Genomic DNA, 19,484 nt, shown 5'->3' with positions numbered 1-19,484 from the left:
ACGTAGTGTTGAATAAAACTATATTTTTCAGTGATAACTTTTTTCAATATGAAAGCACATAAAACCAGTTTAAGTTGTTCTGCCTTCCTCATAAGTAGCTATTTTACATCTAGAAATATATAAAACGTTTAAATATTTATACATGAGGGTGAGACTGGGTGTAAGAAAGTGTGGGGGTATTGTATTAAAAATTAAGTGAATAAAAATGGCATTGATTGGATAGATCAATAGTAATGTTGTTAGAGATTATAGTGGAATGTTCTGCAAGATAACGGGTAGATGTGGCAGAAGGCTGCATAAGAATCCCTTCTGTTAATGGAGGAAGTTATGAATGATGAGGATGAGTAAGAGTGCTGTAAATCAGGATGCATACACTGAAGTTACAACCTTATCACATTAAAAGCCAGTTGGAACCTGGAGCTTCAACAGACTGGGAAATCATGGGTTCAAGATGTTATGATCACAGCCATTTCTAGTGGCTGTAACAACTTGTTACAAACACTTTTAAAAAAGAGAAGAGTTACATCAGGTCATGAGTGTTTTTCCCCTTCACAGCGCATAAGCCTTCCAAAACTGCTGCCAGGCTCAGGACTACCAATGGAAGCCCCATCAACTTCTGCAGGAGCCTTTTGAAATAGATGGACTAAGGCTTGGAAGAGTTTAATAACATGGGCCAGTGTACCTTCATTTACCAGGTAATCTTCCTTCTGTGACTGTTGATGTTGTCTTGTTTCTCAAGGCCGGTCATGTTCTTTTACTGGCTACTCTACTGTAAATAGTAGCCCTTACTTCACTATCACAGTTCATTATTGTATTTTTTGTAATCTTAGCAAGGACAGAGGGAGAAGTAGTAGACAGGTACAATATTAGTTTCTGATGCATGTGTGACAAATAATCCAAGTCTGGTTGCCATCTTTTACTGCTCAGAAGGCTTTTCCTTGATGGCTTACTGTCTGGCTGTCTATCCTCTCCATTGTTCTGGTTGTCAAACGTTTGGCAAATTAAGTTACTACATAGCAAGAGAATCTCCAAAACTTTTGCTTCACACGAGTTATCATGCATCTCAGTGCTGAAGTGCCCTTCCTTCCCACACAACACCACAAATATACAAGCCACAGGGACTAACATAAAGCCTAAACAAGTCTCTTCTTTTCCAGGAAATATATCTCCAGTGACCTCAGTTACTGTTTTACTCCCTAAAAGCTTCATAAGTTCCCTAAAACTCCACAACATAACTCTCTCATCCAATTCAGTAACTTTTAGGTCTTCCTCAAAAAGGTAAGGAATGTTTCCTTTCACCTGTCGTAAGCCCAGGTAAGCCAGCAGCCATTTTAGATAGGACGTTTTCCCACAAAAAGACATGATAATATCTTTTGCTTTGTTGCAGGTAGCTTTACTGTAACTGAGGGTGATGGAGAGAAGACGGACTCCTGCTTCTTCAGAGCCCAGAAGTAGGAGGTCAGGACTTTCTTGGGACAACGTAATCCACAGGACCTTGAGGCACTCATGTTTCCCAATAGTGGCAATGTGACTCCCAAAGAAAGTTCTCAGTGAATCCCAATGGAACTGAAAAACAAATACAATAAGGTAATATAAATGTCAACATCTTAAATAGGTGAAATTACTTGCATTACTATAACTCATAGGGCAGTTAATAATAATTTGAAAATATAGTTAATTCCTGCCATCAGCAATGCCTTAGATTCAATAGTCTTAGGCTGCACCAATTTTCACTGTGCAGGGTGGAGCAGTTCTGTGGCCGCCAGTTCATTATTTTTTGGTTCCAGCAACAGAATTGAACCAGTGCATTGGCATCGTTGCCTGCCCTGCCACCTGAGAGTCTAGTCTATAAGAAAGCAACTCACTCACCCTGATGCCTTCCTTCCCTGACATGGCTTACACACATTAGCTGTGACTTTATCCAGTGCTGGGTGGTAAGCAAAGTGCCTCATCACTGACCTATAAGTCACCTCCCCTCACCGGACAGTCACAGCAATCCCCCCCAAGTGGGTCAGGGAAGGAAGGCAGCAGGGTGAGTTATCTCCTTCCTTATAGTGACTTGGGTGGCAAGACGAGCAAAGATGCCAACACACTGATTCAATGTGGGGAATATCATAATAATAATACTTTTATTTCGCCCTGTGACATGTATTAAAGACAATACTGTAGTGCTGACTTGCCTGACGGGCGAGCCTCCCATAACCCACTTAGCCAGCGGGGCACCTCATTGGCCGACCGGTAAAGGAGTGGCTCTCCCGTTACGCTGGTCGCGGGTTCGATCCCCGGCGCCAGCAAACCTTTCCTTGTCTGGATTAATTTCTCGTGTGTTTCATTACACGCAGTGGTCGTGTGGGAGTGTAGTAAAGAGGAAATTCTGGCATTTCAATACAAGAAAGAGTGCTGTGCCATAATGACACTGATTTCAAGTTTTCATACGTTACCTAATTGATTTCTTGAACTCTATTGAGGTTTATGTTAAAGGCATAAGAGACAGAACAAAACTGTTTATGATCGATGACACTTTGCGAATGAGAAACAATGGCACAAAACTCAAATGTAGACAAGTAAATTCAGACTGCACCAAATTTTTCTTCACCAACGTTGTAGTGCGAGAATGGAATAAGCTCCCGTCAGTGGCCCAGTGTAACACGATTGACTCCTTTAAAAACAAGCTCGACCGTCACTTCCTTGAACTTAATATTAACTAGAGTAGAAAAGCGACGTTTTGGAGCCATCTGATTAATGTATAATCACTTAGGTTTAAGGACAGACCACCTAGTCTGGACCATGGGGTCTGTGTGGTCTGATTTTCTAATAATTCTATGTAATTCTCTCTCTCTCTCTCTCTCTCTCTCTCTCTCTCTCTCTCTCTCTCTCTCAAATGTATGCTTTGTTAACAGGAATAAAAGCAGGAAATATACTATAAATGCCAAAATCCTGTAATCATTCCATTCTCAGAAGGGTGAACTACATGCTACATACCACAACCGCTGGCTTGATGGGCTTGAGGCACAGTGCAATGTGAAGGTTTTTGATGTTGGGTTCAGCAGCAGCAGAGAGCAAGGAAGTGCAGAGGAAGGTGGTATCACACAGACTTAGTTGGATCATGTCCGTAACACTCTGGAAACAGTCATGGTATGTAAAATATTTGCATGAATATTTAATAAAGTTAAACACAATGACCTTTGAATGTATGTTTGTTTGTAATAATGGAAACAGGAATGAGCCCTTGCGTTGTTGGATCCCTATGGCCCTAGAAAGTCTGGGGGGTATATATTTCTAGGGGCCATACCAGCAGGGAAACGATCAGCAGGTTATAGCATGCAGTTTTATTCTAAGATGCCTATGTAAGCTGGATAGCAGCTTGAGGCAGCCTGCCACCTGCTCATCCAAGAAACTGGCCTTTCTACACTACAAATTTTACTTGTATTCTCTGTAGTTCACCTGTAGCATAATACTTAATTTCATCATCACTGGACAACGGGACGATAGTGGATTACAACTATGTTGGTATAACGAGGTAATGTGTGTTGAAGTCAAAGCTGTGGATGTAAATGTTTATACCGCTTCTTATTCTATGCTGATTTTTTCAAGGAATTACAAAGTTACTGTAAAAAGAAATAGTAGTTATAGAAAATGTTCTGAACATAGTTGTGTTATCAGATTTTAAATGAAAAAATTGCATTGAACAGCATGTATAAACATTTATGTCCAAGGCTTTGACTTCAACTCACATGATTTTGTTTATTAGCTCGTTAATTCAATTTTTTTCGGCACATTCATTATCCAAATTATTCTACTGTCCAGTGATGAAGACACCAAATAAGTAATACATGACATGAGTGAGTTACAGTAAACACTGTAGTGTGGAAAAGCAAGTTTCTAAGCTGAGCAAGAGACGGATTGTGACGAGCTTAGCAAAGCAGCCGAGGCTCCAACACTTAAGCTACAGAAGAACAGACTATAGTGAGTGAGCCCATTCCCCTATTAACTGATTGATTAACTTAAAAAGTACTTTAAGTCACCTGTTTCCCTTTAAAAACTGCAAGCATTGGGCTTAACTAACCACTTACCATTAGCACATTTACTAAAGTCTGCATGAGCTCAGCAAGTTTCAGGAGATTGTCACCCCTCAAGAAGAGTGATGCAGACAGACAGCGACAAATACTGTAAGATGGTGGACTCCTTAGAACTTGTTTGTACAGTATGAGAAGAGGCAAACAGTATAGTTACTTTATATGAAAACTTATTAGTTATCTGGCTTGGAAGCCATGATAAACAAGCTAAACTGTTGTGATTGTGTGAAGGATTTGATGGGGAGTATTTTTTTTAGGATTTACTATTTCAAATTCACTCTCCCATAAAAATGACAAAGATGCAGCTCCTATTCTTGTGAAAAATTACCCTAATGATGGAATTATGATTACTAACAAACCTTGACTCACCTTATATAGGAGAGAGTGCTTCTACTGTCTATTGTTCCTCCCTTAAAGCCCAAATACCATGCCTCCAACAGACAGAAGCCAACATTCTTGCATTGCTGACCAGCATTCTGCAGCAGCAGCAACAATTCACTTGAATTACGCTGCAAGGGAGAAATATTAATGTCACTAAGAAATTTTAAAGTGGAGATACACCTGGAAAGAAAGTTTTAACTGTACTTTAATCTGATTCTTGGAGTACATCTAAGGAGGTAAAATGCAAGTGAAGGAAAAGATAAAGAATTTGAGCAAGGGAACTTCAGATACAAGGATGATGCATGACAAAATATGAAACGAAGGATACTTTATTTGTCAACTTCTTAGAAGCGTCTTTCTAGACATAGTGACCTGTTAGTGTGATTAATGTTGAGATAACTGATTAAGACAAATTATCAACCAAATTATGTCGGTCCATGCTAAATAAATGAGTAAAATGTTGTTTTCATTTAAAAAAAAGCACACCTCCATCTGAAAACCTACCATGGAAAACAAAAGGGGGACTTAAAACTAAACGACTTGGCATACATCAATCAGAGGAGAACGTGATTGACTATCTGATCCTCTATACCTCTTTATCTGTGTCCAGTTCATTAATGGACATTTCACTACTGGGGGGTGTCATTACTGGGATGTTTCCATACCGTATTGGAGTGGGCCTAAACAAAAATGAACCCAGAAAACTATAAGATTACACCATCAGTAACTTCAGCCTGACACATATGCACGCACAAAAGGAGGCAGGATCCCACAAGCCTTCCCAGTTCTCTCTAATCATAACTAGAAAGATACAGCTTGGTAAAGAAACACATGCCTTGCTGTCCCTCTTTACCTCCATTCCTCCCTCTCCTTTCCTTCCCTACTTCCCTTCCTCCATGTTCATACTTATTAAACTTGCAGTAATTAAGGACTACTGCTGGAACACAAGCTCTCCTCAAGTGTGATCCATAGCTGCTTCTAGTAATGAAACATCCTGGTTTAGAAATGTCCCGTGATGAAATGACCAGAAGTGACCTGTCCTAACACCCCTTTGTCTACTCATTCTCTTGCTAACATTTCTATCTTGCTGACCAGACATACCCGCTTCAAGCCCAACACAGCAAAAGAAGAAACGAAAGCAGCAACCAGTCTGTCGAGAAGAGGTGGGTGTGACTCGGGTGTGGAGCTGATGAAGTGCTGGGTGAGAGACACATTCCCCAGGAGGCGGCTGTAGAGGAACGTCTGTCTCACCTCCACAGGCACATCTCCCCAGGTGGCTCCCAGCTCAAATTCCAGCCAAGTTTCAAGGGGGATCTGAAAGTTGAGTGCAGGGAATAATGACAATGCAGCAACATCAAGGCGATACAAAAAACAGGATCTGAGAATGACAAGGGATATAATGGGTGACTTCAAAACTGGCCTGTCACCGCTGGAATCAAGCACAGTAACCTCAGTCTTACAACTACAGACAAGGGAATGGCTCATGACACTAATAGAAATAAAATACTGTCAGAAGAGGAGAACTGGAGAACTCTAAGGTGATGCTGTACAACTGCCTGCTAGTTTACTGTCAGGGGGGAACTGAAGAACTCTTATGAGATGCTATACACCTGCCTGCTAGTTGATGTGTTTTGCAGCCCCAGCAGACCATCATTCTACACTGACCATATAACATTACTATAAATCCAATCATCTCTCTGCACCACAAAGCAACTCAGTGAAGCACAAACATGCCACACCAATAATGGCAAGTAATGTAAGGACAGCACTGAGACTCCATCACACCTTGTAGCTTTGCCCCTTGAGGTCATCGGAATAGAAGAGACGAGAGCACTCAGGCACATCAATGCCTTCCATGTAGTTGTACACATCAGCTGTTGTCACTTCATTGTCCTCTGAAGAGACCAAGAGAAGATGTAAGACACCTTAAGATTTCCTTAAATAATGACAACATACATTTCATTGCTCTTTTCCCTAAATATATAAAAAAACTGCCATAGCTGTTGATTCCCCACCCAAATTAATGCCTTGAGAATGAGAATTTATGAAGGTTTCTGAGTATTCCGATATTCCCTAAGGAATGGACCTTCCTAAATGAATGAATGGATGGATGAAGAAATCAATATAACAAAAAAATTCAAAGGAAACATAAGCTCATACATACATAATAGACAAGTACTGAATTGAGATGATTGAAAGAAAACTGTGTAGGAGGAGAACTTCAGTAAAAGATGAAGGCTAAAAGAAATGATCCAACAAAAGATGGGTAAATATTTAGATAAGTAAACAACTATCAATTCTATCCTTCTTAGAGGGTTCTCATGGTATTCTGCCATTTATATTTACGGTGTCTTATCCATTGGACTAACTAGTAAGTATCCTACCACTGTGGTTCAGCATTAGAGGGAGTCTTGGGGCAAGGCAGAGGTAGAGGTGGAGGGGTTCCTTGGGAAGTGAGGTGGCAGCACCCTCATACATGATGTGCCACTTCAGCCAGCTGCTCAGGATGCTGCCAGGAGCAATAAAATATGGAAAAGCACTGGTTTATTATAACCTGATAATGGACACATCACAGCTTTTTTTTTTCCTGGATGGTTACTAGATGCCACATGAAGAAAAAGAAGTGTAATTTTCAATCTCCAATGGACCAAATATTTTTTTCTATTTTCCTGGCAGTTGCTCATAATTCTTCTTTTTTATTAATACTTTTTTGCCATGCCAACTTAATCATTACTCCAGCTCAAAGGGATTGTACTGTAATTACCAACAAGAGGCAGCAGCAGCACTCTCTCCACACCTCTCTGCTGCTATCATCTCACATAAACCATAAACCATAGCTGAACATGGCCTTAGTGATCACCTTCATCACACTGGACCTTGAGTCAATGAGTGAGAACCCATTACACCATAACACGGGCCATGTGCAGCATCCAAGTTATCACAGTTTATCTTCCCCAGGTACCCAATTATCAACCAGCTCCAAAAGGGAGGATGAATAGCTAGGTGAATCCTGGCCCCAACCACATGTCTGATACTATATCATCTAGATGACAACAATCAAATGCTATCTAAGATCCACCCAGAACTTCCTTCCAGAAAAATATCTGTTATTTGAAGAGTCCAAGTGTTATAGCAGAAACTTGATATCTATTCTACCTTGATATTAATGAAAAATTTTATATTTTAGGGGTCATTATTGGCAAGAACCTACTGTACAAACAAGTCTTCATGAATTTCTTTATCTTTAACAAAGCTCCAGAACTACTGGTACCAAGTTTCTGGATCAAAAACTTACCAGCAAACATTATGTAAAGCAGCAGGGGTGTCCAAGGGCAAGTTGCGAAGGTAGTAGGCAGTGAGGGGCGTGGGAGCCTGGTTGGGCTGGGTAGCCTCCACCACTGGAAGGAAAAGTCCCTCAATTTTGCTCAGCTCACAAAGGACAATTCCATTTGTCCTGAGCTGAAAGGTTTCAGGGTAATGGTCAAGATACATTGAAATGCATAGACAGCATTGTTGAGAAAGAAAGTTACTATAAAGAACACTGTAAGAAATGACAATTGAATGAGAGATAAAAATTGCATGTTTGAGTAATCTTGCTAGAAAATGCTGCTCTTAGTCAATAAGTACCCCTTTCCAATGTCGAAATGTTAAATATACTAAATATATGTAACATACTTGTTCCTGTGTGAGGTTTTCCAGGGAAAAGTGGTGGAAAAACAGCAGGAGAAGGGAGCGCTGAAGAGTCCCACTGGTGGAGAGGAGTGAAAGGAGTTGCGTGAGAAACTGAGGCTTCTCTTCCTCCACCTCATTCTCCTCAGTGGCTGGTGAAGGCAGCAGCCTTGCCAGGGTGTTGATTATGTGATCTACGATCTGTGAGAAACATTTATTTTGTTATAAACATACACCAGTACTGTAGGAACATTTACAACAAGGTGGGGAAGGAGGAGGAAGGAAACACAGGTGCACTTATGCCTGAAAACACTGTAATAACTCTCTCTTGTACGAAGAGCTAAAACATTTGGAATACAACAAATCACTGATCTCAGACGTACCTGCGAGGGGAGAAGCTTCTCATCATAAAGGCGTCGGTCAAAGATGAGGTGCCTGGCATTCTTGAGCTGAGCATCAAAACCCTTCATCATCTCTTCCATCTTGAGGGACACTTTGGAGAGCACCGGCAACACTTCAGAGGCAATCAAACTGCTGTCCCCAGCAGGGTGCTTGTGATGTGTGGCGACCAGCTCCTCTAAAAGGTGCTTCAGCTCAGTGATTGGTTCCTCAAGCTGCATTTCTTCCTCCTCTACATCCATGAACACCCCTGCAGGACAGTTGATGGAGAACTCTCATGTCTGGGAGACACAATGTGGTAAATTTACCTGCTTTCTTATATGATGAAATTGAAAAGAAACTTCCAAGTAAGGGCACCCATCAGAAATGGAAATAAATGAAAACTACTAGAATTTCTGTTGATTAATTAAAAAATATTTCTAATATGGCAGCATCAGATGGCATTGCTATTTTGAAAAAGAAAAAAATATGGTCATTAGTTCCCTCTTATTTGTGAGACCTGGAGGGATGGAATCAAGTACCATGTTCATTGAGAGACCATTCTATTACAATGCAGTGGTCTTTGTTTTGTTGTAATTTTATGCAGTTGATATTTTTGTCCTTGCTAATGGAGTGTATTAGAATGGGTAGAAGACCCATGTACCATATACAATATTTTATCACCTAATGTAAACATTTTCTTCAGTTCTCTAAGAAAAACAAACATTTGAAACCTGTTCTCAGTGAACTGAATAAAACTGGAGAGGGGAGACAAATTCAGACTCCATAAATATTGCACATACGGCTGTGACACTAAGTCACATAATATTTGTTGCAGTCATTTTAATGCTTATTCACACTCAATTTTTATGATTTTTAAACAGATACTTCCCATGAGGGATGATAAGGAGAGCAGGTATCTACACTTGAATAGAGAGAAGTGCAGCACTCAAAGCAGTAAGGTAAACATGGCTGCTCCAGCTCATTACCATGTGAGAATTGAGTTGTAGTGGAGCATACAAGGAAAGTGTGCTTGTAAAATGTTCCTCTTAACAGTTGTACACCAGTTTAGTTTACCTTGTGGCTCACCACAAACACTACTCAAAGGCTGGCTCACCTTGGAGGAGGTCGACTGCTTGCTTCTGACATGCCTCTGTGTAGTTCCGCATCAGGGTCTGGCTGATCTTCCCTCGGGCATGCAGAGCATCAATCAGCTTGGCCTGGGCATCAGGAACCTCTGGCAGGTGTCTGAAAATAGGGGTGGAGCGTGAAAAATGAGAGGACAAAGTCTGATAAAAATGGAAAAATGAAGGAGTATCTGGAAAAAGAGGTACAAAAACAGAGAAGGAAGCAGTAGAGCAGTTAGCAGACTCCTATGGAGGAGGAAGCTAAATTAGAAAAAAAAAAGGATGAGGAGGTGTTTGAAAAAATAAAGAGGTGAGAATACCTAAAAAAAAAAAGAGAAAAAAAAAGAGAAAGAAGAAAAAAAAGAGAAAGAAGAGAAAAAGAGAGAAGAGAAAGAGACAGATGGACAGCAACAGACAGACAGATGGACAGCGACAGACAGACAGACAGACAGACAGATGGATAGACTGACACAGATACAAACTGAAAGACAGACAGACAAACAGACAGGCAGACAGATGAACAGACAGACAGACAGACAGATGAGGAGAGACAGACATGAATAAACAAACAGACAGACTGAGACACAATCACAAACTGACAGAAAGACAGATAAAATGAATTGGAAATCTTGAAAACTGCTTTTGACAATGTACAAACCAAAAAGTTTAGTTACCTTGGGGCTAGGAGGGCAGGAATGAAGAAGGACCTGAAATAAGTTTCCTGGAATATGGAAGCCTGCAAGACAAAGCTGGGAATCTTGCCGGTCTCAGAGAACTGCCTCACTGCTGCCTCCACCTCCTCCACCCCCTGCAGGATTGGCAAGGGTTAGGCCAGTGTCTTTAACCCGGTAGCAGCGACGGGCCAAATTTGCGGCTTTACCGTGTACCAGCGATGGGGCAAATTTCTGCCATGATATAAACCTCCCAAAATAGATGATGCATAAACTGATCACACATGCGTTGATATATATTATGAAATGGTTTGCGTGAGTGATGATTCTTTCTCATTATTTTACTTAGAGGGCCCTTTAACCTAACCTAACCTAACCCAACCTAAGAAACATGACCCCCGCAGCTACCGGGTTAAGCAGAGATACACTGTGCTGTAATGACAAATATATTCAAGGCACAGTTTTGTCCACTACTGAGAGTGAGAACCCCTCCCCACCTTGGCCCTGGAGGATGGCGCCTGCAAGTTGTCCTGCAGCTTCTCCTTCAACTCCTGCAGTCTTGCTCGGGCCAAATGGTTGTAGGACAGAAGGATCTGGTAAGAGAGAACATTTTATCATCCTCGGGCAAAGCCTCACCAATCTTCAATACTTTATGCTCTGAAATCATATATTTTGAATATTTCCTGTCCTATGAGTGACATAAATAGGTCCAGTGGCTTCTCAAGATGGCTCTGCACTACAACACTCAAGACAAATCCTTGAAAACCCCAAAACCACCACCAATTTTCACTGAACAGCCTTTTCTGACAACATACCCATTCACTGGTGCAGAGTTAAGCATACTCAACTCAAAACCAAGAGATCTCAAATTCAATCTCTTGGCAGAATGGAGACAGACAGGCAATCTCCTTGTAGCCTTGCCTCTGTTACCTAGCTGTCCTTGGGTATCAGTTATAAGTCAGATGTTATGGCTTGCATCATGGAGAGGTGATCTTCTTTCATACGTTTTCTGTCACAGCAGTCATCTGTGGTATCATAACATGGGGAGGGTTGGCCCTAAGAGGATGGACCATATTTGCAGATTACACCCACAGCCAAAAGGTTTAAAAGTTTAACATCCCACATAACACTGACAGTTCCAGCAGGACAAGGCACAGCTCACCTCACGGCAGCCATTGGGAGTGAAGATTTGTGAGTTGAGGTGAGCACGCAGGCAGTGGGCTGGTTCATGGGGGACCATGTCTGTCAGGAACCTTATCTGCAGATGACAATAACAAGTTACACACACACACACACACACACACACACACACACCTGTGTGTGGAACATGGAAAGAAGTTGGTTGGACAAGAGTGGATACACACACACACACACAAACACACACACAAACACACACACACAAACACAGTATGTGGCTGCAAGGCTGTATAACAGACTGCCACTCTCCATGAGGCAGTTAAATTCTACTGAGGTAATCAAAAAGGCAACTAAAGACCTTTCTTTCTGAGCAATGTTTTGCTCTTGAGGTGCTGTGATGGATGATTACAAAATTTAGTTTATGTCACTGATATTAATGTTTGAAGTATATGAATTGCAGCACTTACAACTTGGTGAGTTTTTTGTCAAGCAAAAATTAAGTCTTTAGAAGGATTGGTATTTTTGAAAAATAAGTAACATGATTATCATTATCACTATATCAATATTATTATTACTCTCATTGTTATAACTTTTACTATTATACCAAACAAAATAAATCTCACCAGAAAAACAAATGATTGTTTCTGGACTGCCGGACTTATTTTTTCTGGTGAGAAGAGTGACGAGAACCACTGAGCATAGGACGGGAAGAGGTGCCGCCCCTCCTGCCCAGCGTGGCGCGCAAACAAGAAGCCCACCACCATGGGCTCCACCTCCAGCTCCTCACAGCCCCGACGGATGTTCCTTTCTATCAGCTCTGGTGTGGAGTAATAAAGGTTACAGTGTTCGTCTCTATCAACTCGGTCATGGGAATGATAAAGAACAACTCTTTAATGGGGTTTCTCCTGGGAAACATGGATGTTCCTCTCTAACAAGTCTGTGATGGGCATGACTGGGAGCAAAATTACCTGCACTCTCAGTTTGGTTTTGTGGTAGCCAGCAAATTCTTCATCAATTCTTGTGATGGAAATAACCAGGGACTAAACACTGTAAAACACATATTAACCTTACATCACCACACAAGACAACAGATCAACACTGGTCGAGACCTTTCAGTCTGGCAGCAGTAGCACGATGACAGGTAAGGGCGGTGGCCACTAGGGTAAGGACACAGCCCCAGTTGACTTCTTCATTAGACAAGACCAGCTCCAGGACATTGAGTGCTTCCTCATGCCCTAATCCCACTAACAGCTGTCAAGAGATATAAGTAGGAGAAAAGTTTGCAATCAGTTATAAAATAACTAATACAAATAATATTGAAAGTCTGTGTCATTTCTAATATTCTCAACACTAGAATAATTCTGGAATTCATGAAGATCTAGCAAGCCATAAATAATCTTTTAACATGATTATTAATTTCTACTCAGCCAATAGAAAGGTACAAAATACAGGCAAACCCCACCTCACCAACATTCAAGTAGCACGGATTTACCAAAGATCACGTCTTACTACCATTCACCCACTTGACTCACGAGCTGTGATACACCTGTGACCTCACATAGAACATGCTTGTGCAAGTGCAACGTACCCACACAGAGCCCGGACAGAGTGGATTCAATGGATTTCATTGTAGATGAAAGTGACAAAAAAACTGGTAAAACATTCCCTCTCTGTCCTATCTCCTACTATCTTTCTGTTGTTGTGATAATCTTTCCACCTGTCCTATCCACTCTTGTGCTGGCAACTCTACTCTGCATTACTCAACATCTTTTGACAAAAGACCCTCCCAACAGAAAATACATGATTCTAGGCTGGAGGCCTAGATTGAGGACTAGAGGAGTTCATATAGATGGACAGGGGAAAAATCAAGGTCCAGGAAGCAAACTCCATTAAACCCATGTTATAATGGGTTTGCACACCATAATTTTGCTTAACAAACATTTTATCAGAGACATGACCCGTTCGTAAAGTGTGGGCCATATGCGTAATAAACTGACAAATTTGCTGATGATTATCAAGCACACTAACCTTCTGCATGAGGGCAACAAGGGTAGGGTTGGCCTTAGCAGAGCACCATGCCTCCTGCTCCTTCAAGACTCTGGTCAGCTTGATGTTAGGCCTGTGAGTCAGTGTCTGGACAAGCTGAGCAGAAAAGAAGCCCTCCAAGGCCTCCTGGGGCACCCTGGGGTTCTCCAACACCAGCTGGTACATGTTGGGTGCCTCACAGCTGTCAACTGACGCTTCATTTTCATCATCCAGTTTTTGTTTCTTGTGCTTCTCTGAAAAACTCTTCTGGTGGTCTTCTGCTACCTGCTTACATGTCCCTTTCTCAGTTTCTTGCTTGTGGGGTGGATGGCGGGTCTTGGAAGTAAGTACAGCATCTAACACTCCTTCCGTCAAGGCTTGAAGCACTTCACCTGCAAACTTAGCAAGGGGCTGCCACTCCTGACCAATGCTGCCGCTGCCATTGTACACCAAGTCAACCAACAAGGCAAGGACATCACTGGCTGCCTGAGTGCTGCTGCTTCCCCTCTGGTGGAGCAGCAGGTCCAGCAGCTCACCCACCAATAATGCCTTTTTGCCAAGGTTGTCTTCATACATGCTGTAAGGAGACCCATATCCTAAACCTCCATGTTTCAGGAATGATAAAGTGAGAAACAAATGTCCTTCAGATCACCATCAGAAAATTTGTCATCCACTAATTCAGTAATCAAGATGTGCAATCATACTGAACTTTCAATACATACATCCTTCACAATACAACAAAGTTACATTCCTCAAAACCTGATCACAAAGCGATTGATTTTATACTGATAACATTATAACAGGTTTAATGGGGATGTGTGAGGGTCAGGTAGTGATGAGGAGGTATGCGTGTGCAAATGTGCATATTTATAGGCACCAACGTGAGCCATTTATCACAGACAGATTGTACAGCTGCAGACCATGGGGGTCATATTTAGGTTTGGGGTGAGGAAAGTTCAAGATCGTATAAGCAATCGCTTGTACATCTGTCATGCCCCGAGAGCTTATTTTACTCTTTTTCCTCTATTTTTCCTACACGACCTCTGCGTGTATCGAAGCAACACACGAGAAATTAATCAAGACCAGGAGAGGGTATTCGCCAGCTGCCTGGGCTGGGATTGAACCCGCGACCATCGTGACGAGAGAGTCACTCCCTACCGAGTCGGCCAAAGAGATACCCCGCTGGCTAAGTGGGTTATGGGAGGCTCATTAATCAGGCATGGTCACCACACTACACATCCATTGATCACATAGCAATGGTTGCCTGTTTATTACTGGATCAATTAACCAATCAGTATACAAGCCTTTCTCTCCTACATCCTAGGTAAATAATGAGATGTCTTTCAACATGTAGTTGTGTGATAAATTGTAATGTTTTCTGGCCCTTAAAAGCATATAGGTAACATATCACAAAGGCCCACCTCTTAATAACCTGCTCAAGGGAGATGACTCTGGCACGACTCATCCTCCAAATTGCAGTCAGTGGCAGGGAAAGAAGCAAAGGCTCCTGCAAAAGGTTCTCCTCCACCTCCGTCCCTGCCAGAATCTTCCTCTCCACCAAGTGCCCCATAGTATCAGCTAACAACTCAAGTTCCCTGAAAACAAAACAAGTATTCAAATGTATTTCCCTTGCAAAACTCATATGTACAATATGATTATATTTTCATTATACTTTGCTCCCCCCCAAAAAAAAAAAATTCCCCAAACCAAATTATGATTTTTTTTCAATCATACAAAAACTAAATATATGGTGATGAGTTAAAGTTAAAGAATCACTTCATAATGTTTATATCACATTTTACGTATAACTACCATTTGCAACAGCTATGAAATGAGTACTAAAATAAACAATTCCATCTTGTAGAGAAAAGGCTCCTGAACGCGATGGTGTATACAGATTTTTCTTAAAATGCCGAATAAGTGAAGCACGGAACTATTTATTAAAACATTTCACCTCATCCCTCGTGTGCGCCGACGGGGGCAGGTGCGAGGGATAATGTGTGCACTGTTGTTAGGCTATCATAGTGTTGCCAGGGTATGTACTGCTCCTTCAGGGCAGGAACATGTCCCGATTCTCTCACATATTTGCCAATACTTCGAGTAGCTTTTTAAACCCCATGTATTATCTACAAGTTGTCAGTTTTTCTGTTACATCAGTTACTGATTTGACACCCTTTTCTTTGTTTATCATGTGAAATATGCATACAGCTTTGGTATTAAGCACTGACATGTCTCACACTTTCTTAAGCCATGAGAACACTTGGCACTTCATCATACTGTTCTCTTGTAAAAGCGATTTCGGCATGTATGCCATGACGTTCAGAATATCATCTGATGGTCTGTCTGTAGACTGCGGATCGTGTTGCCATGGCAACCCTAGCCTCGCCTTGCTTTTCATGTGGCCACAGAAACTCGCCTTGCCACTCTCGCATTCTCGCTCCCTGTGTGGCAGCGGCCTTAGGAACTACCATACAAACAGTGTGAAGGCCATGTCTACCAAAGGACATTTGTGACTGATAACCAGATAAACTATACCTGCAACGATTGTGACCTTTCACAACCTCCTGAGCCAGAGTCTTGAGCCGGGAGAGTAGCATGTCCTTGGCCACCAGTGCTGGGGCCACACCCAGGGACACTGCTCTGGCCTCCACCTGCTCCATGATGGTGTCCCTTGTAATTGTGTCATCATTCTGTTGGGCAGAGTTGGGTGAGCTTACTAATGCACTGAAGGAGAATGAGTCAGGTGGAGTAAAAGCAAATAAAAAGGTTATTTAAAATCTCCATAAAATTTCCATGCTAGGCTACATATCCATAATATCTATTCCACAACTACATCTCCCCGATACTTCAGCATTTCTACTGTTATGCCATCAGCTCCAGGGGCCTTTCCTACTTTTAATTTCTTCACTGCCTCCTATATCTCACCCCTCACCTCCCCCTATGGAACTGCCCGCCCTAAACTGATCTTTATTCCTACACTAGCCACTTCTGCTCTCCCTCCCACACTCTCATTCATTAGTTTCAAAGTGTTGCTTCCATACCTCATTTATCCTCCAGTAACCCAGTTTACAAATTCACAAAGTCCTCAAAGAATAAGTCCCTTATAAACTTAACCATGAGATACAGAATATATCTTTCCTGGCAAATCAACATACAGCTACTCCAAAAAACAAGATTTTCACAACACAAAAATACCCATTATCATGAACATTATAATATATTCATCCCCTAACAAATACTACTTTCAATGGCAAAATGCTCTCCAGACTTATTTCTCTAATTTGCATGTTCACCTCTTGTATCAACGCCGGCAACCAACTGTTGCGTGACATCACCCTGGCCAGGGCCGCCTTCACTCCAGCGTGGTCCATTGTGCTGCCAGCCTCCCATCAGTCCTCTCTGAGGGCATACGAAGAAAACCTTATGTAAATATCTGAAGAGAAAGGTAAGGTTGCAATATTAGTATATGAACAAACCACAGTCTGAATTACTGATATGTAAGGTAAAATCTTTGAAATAATGGTGGAGTTTGGGTAACTTGGAATTACTGATAAGATTGAGAAATGATAGGTTGCAATCCAGAGGGGGTGTTCAAGGGGGCAAAAGCCGCAAACCCCCCATTAGGTTACGAGGTTACGGGTAGAAGGGGGCGATACCCACCCTGTTGAGGATTGGGTTCATTGAAACAGTTCTTCATTTCATTTCTAGGGGACCCGCAGAGGGCTACTCTCGGGTGGCATAATATGCGGGGCCAGGACAGGATTAGGATAAGGGTTAGGATGAGGAAAGGTATTGGGACATAGTGAAGAGCCAGGATTAGGGAGATAATGATTGATGACCCTATTCCTAAATGTGTCAAGAGTGGGACTATTAACTACATGAGATGGGAGATGATTCCACTCTTGGATGCTGCGGGGAAAGAATGAATATTTGAATATACTAGTGTTAGTCAGGTAAGTGTGGTATTTAAGGTTCTGGCTGCCTCTTGTGGATCGTGTAGTTGTCGGGTGTAAATAAGAATAAATAAGTGTGTTTGTTTATGTCTACTAAATTGTTTGTGATTTTATATAGCATTTGTTGTCTGTGTATTTGTCTTCGTGTTCCTTATGGGTCTAGTTTTATGTCTTGTTTAAGCAAAATGACTGATGTGGTGTATCTGTAATCATGTCTGGCCCATCTTGCAGCTTTGTTTTGTATGGCCTCTAATTTATTTATGTTATTGTTAGTGTGCGGGTCCCAGACGGTGTCACAATATTCTATGTGTGGCCGAACGAGCATCTTATATGCAAGAATTTTGATGTTTGTGTTACACTTGCAAAGGTTCATTTATGCAACAATGGGTTACTATCCCTATTTAAAAGGACAAGAGATGAACTACACGGGCCTGCTCACTTTCTTCTGGAAGGTTTTAGGGGTTCATTTTAGTTAAGAAGCTGTTGAGAAGTCACCACACAACTAGCACCTATGAGGAGAGGCTGACTCGCCTTGGCCTAACATCACTGGAGGAGGGGAGGAAACGGGGAGGCAAGATTCAGACCTGTAAGATAATCCACAGCCTTGACTCACACAGGGACGGGAATTCCTCGTGGCAGCGACGGGCCAAACTATTAACTTGTAGCAGCGACGGGCCAAATTTGTGGCTTTACCAACAGCACAGGCCTGAAAATTGTGGCTTTACCGTGTAGCAGCGACGGGCCAAATTTGTGGCTTTACCCAAATTTGTGGCTTTACCGTAGCAGCGACGGGCCAAATTTGTGGCTTTACCGTGAAGCAGCGACCGGCCAAATTTTTGGCTTTACCCTATAGCAAAGACAGGCAAAATTTGTGGCTTTCCCGTGAAGCAGCGACAGGCCACATTTGTGGCTTTACCGTGTAGCAGCAACGGGCCAAATTTGTGGTTTTACCGTGTAGCAGCGACGGGCCAAATTTGTGGTTTTACCCCAAATTTGTGGCTTTACCGTGTGATGACGGGCCAAATTTGTGGCTTTACCGTAGCAGCGACGACCAAATGTGTGGCTTTACCGTGGAGCAGCGACGGGCCAAATTTGTGGCTTTACCGTGTAGCAGCGACGGGCCAAATTTGTGGCTTTACCGTGTAGCAGCGACGGGCCAAATTTGTGGCTTTACCGTGAAGCAGCGACGGGCCAAATTTGTGGCTTTACCGTGTAGCAGCGACGGGCCAAATTTGTGGCTTTACCGTGTAGCAGCGACGGGCCAAATTTGTGCCATGATTTAAACCCCCAAAATAGATGATACATAATCTGATCACAAATGCTTTGATATATATTATGAAATGGTTCGTGGGAGGGGTGATTTTTCTCATTTTTCTCGCTTGGAGGGACCATTAAGAAACATGATCCCTGCTGCTACTGGGTTAAATATGACCTAATAAACCACCACTAAAGGTATGCACCACCACCTTCAACTAGCAGGACCAATACAACACAGCCTAAAGCTATTAAATATGACCACCACCACCTCCAACTAGCAGGGCCAACACACAGAACAACACATAGAAACAATTTATTTACCGCAAGAAATATACTCGGTTAAGATATTGTCACGAGCCAGAATGTGAACACGAATAAAAGAATATATGACCTCGACACCCATTAAAGGTTACCACCACCGCCACCTCCTCCACCAGCCTCCAGTACCTGCTGACCCGGAGAGTGGCAGGGTTGACACCTTGCCCTTTGATTCCCACACACACTAAGTAATTTTGGGTGACATAAGACCATCAACATTGGCGGCGAGGACTCAGTGTTGCCAGATGGTGCAGAGGAAATTTCAGTAGATTATCGCGAGAAAATTCAGTAGGTAGGTAAAAATTCTGCAGACGCACAATAGTATATATGTAGTGGTTCTTGATTAGATTAAGTTGAAAAGCAGTATATCAGTGTTTTTTTATAACTATTTGGTGAAAATTTGTAAAAGCAATATACAAACTATTCATGAGATAAATTATTTCTGAGATTCATCAAAAATTCAGTACATCTCCAGATATTTCGGTAGATCTG

General features: G+C 42.0%; 1 protein-coding gene and 1 long non-coding RNA gene across 4 annotated transcripts in view; one reads left to right on the top strand and one right to left on the bottom strand.

Moving 5' to 3' along the window:
- Nucleotides 1-3,098, top strand: part of LOC126981286 (uncharacterized) — a 170,728-nt gene extending 167,630 nt beyond the window's left edge. For both annotated transcript variants that reach the window (XR_007733875.1, XR_007733874.1), the window contains exons 8-10: nucleotides 556-695; nucleotides 1,388-1,587; nucleotides 2,959-3,098. This is a non-coding gene — a long non-coding RNA (uncharacterized LOC126981286). The remainder of the gene's footprint in view (nucleotides 1-555; nucleotides 696-1,387; nucleotides 1,588-2,958) is intronic.
- Nucleotides 7-19,247, bottom strand: LOC126981284 (uncharacterized). Of its 2 annotated transcripts, none has more exons than XM_050832184.1 (21): nucleotides 19,122-19,247; nucleotides 16,758-16,863; nucleotides 16,000-16,154; nucleotides 14,886-15,059; nucleotides 13,468-14,041; nucleotides 12,549-12,690; nucleotides 12,063-12,256; nucleotides 11,465-11,560; nucleotides 10,800-10,895; nucleotides 10,306-10,439; nucleotides 9,622-9,752; nucleotides 8,510-8,775; nucleotides 8,133-8,327; nucleotides 7,753-7,916; nucleotides 6,842-6,966; nucleotides 6,243-6,352; nucleotides 5,559-5,771; nucleotides 4,446-4,585; nucleotides 4,074-4,167; nucleotides 2,983-3,120; nucleotides 7-1,566 (listed from the first exon to the last, which is right to left on the bottom strand). In XM_050832184.1, the coding sequence occupies exons 2-21, from the start codon at nucleotides 16,833-16,835 to the stop codon at nucleotides 745-747; spliced, it is 4,041 nt and encodes a 1,346-aa protein (XP_050688141.1). In that variant the 5' UTR covers nucleotides 16,836-16,863; nucleotides 19,122-19,247; the 3' UTR covers nucleotides 7-744. The 2 variants fall into 2 exon arrangements, with proteins under 2 accessions (XP_050688141.1, XP_050688143.1); XM_050832186.1 differs by lacking the exon at nucleotides 19,122-19,247 and adding an exon at nucleotides 18,996-19,017.
- Nucleotides 19,248-19,484: the final 237 nt, after the last annotated feature.

Source organism: Eriocheir sinensis, chromosome 47 (assembly GCF_024679095.1).
Source record: "Eriocheir sinensis breed Jianghai 21 chromosome 47, ASM2467909v1, whole genome shotgun sequence".
NCBI classification, from domain to species: Eukaryota; Metazoa; Arthropoda; class Malacostraca; order Decapoda; family Varunidae; genus Eriocheir; species Eriocheir sinensis.
This window is presented reverse-complemented; position numbering and strand designations above follow the sequence as displayed.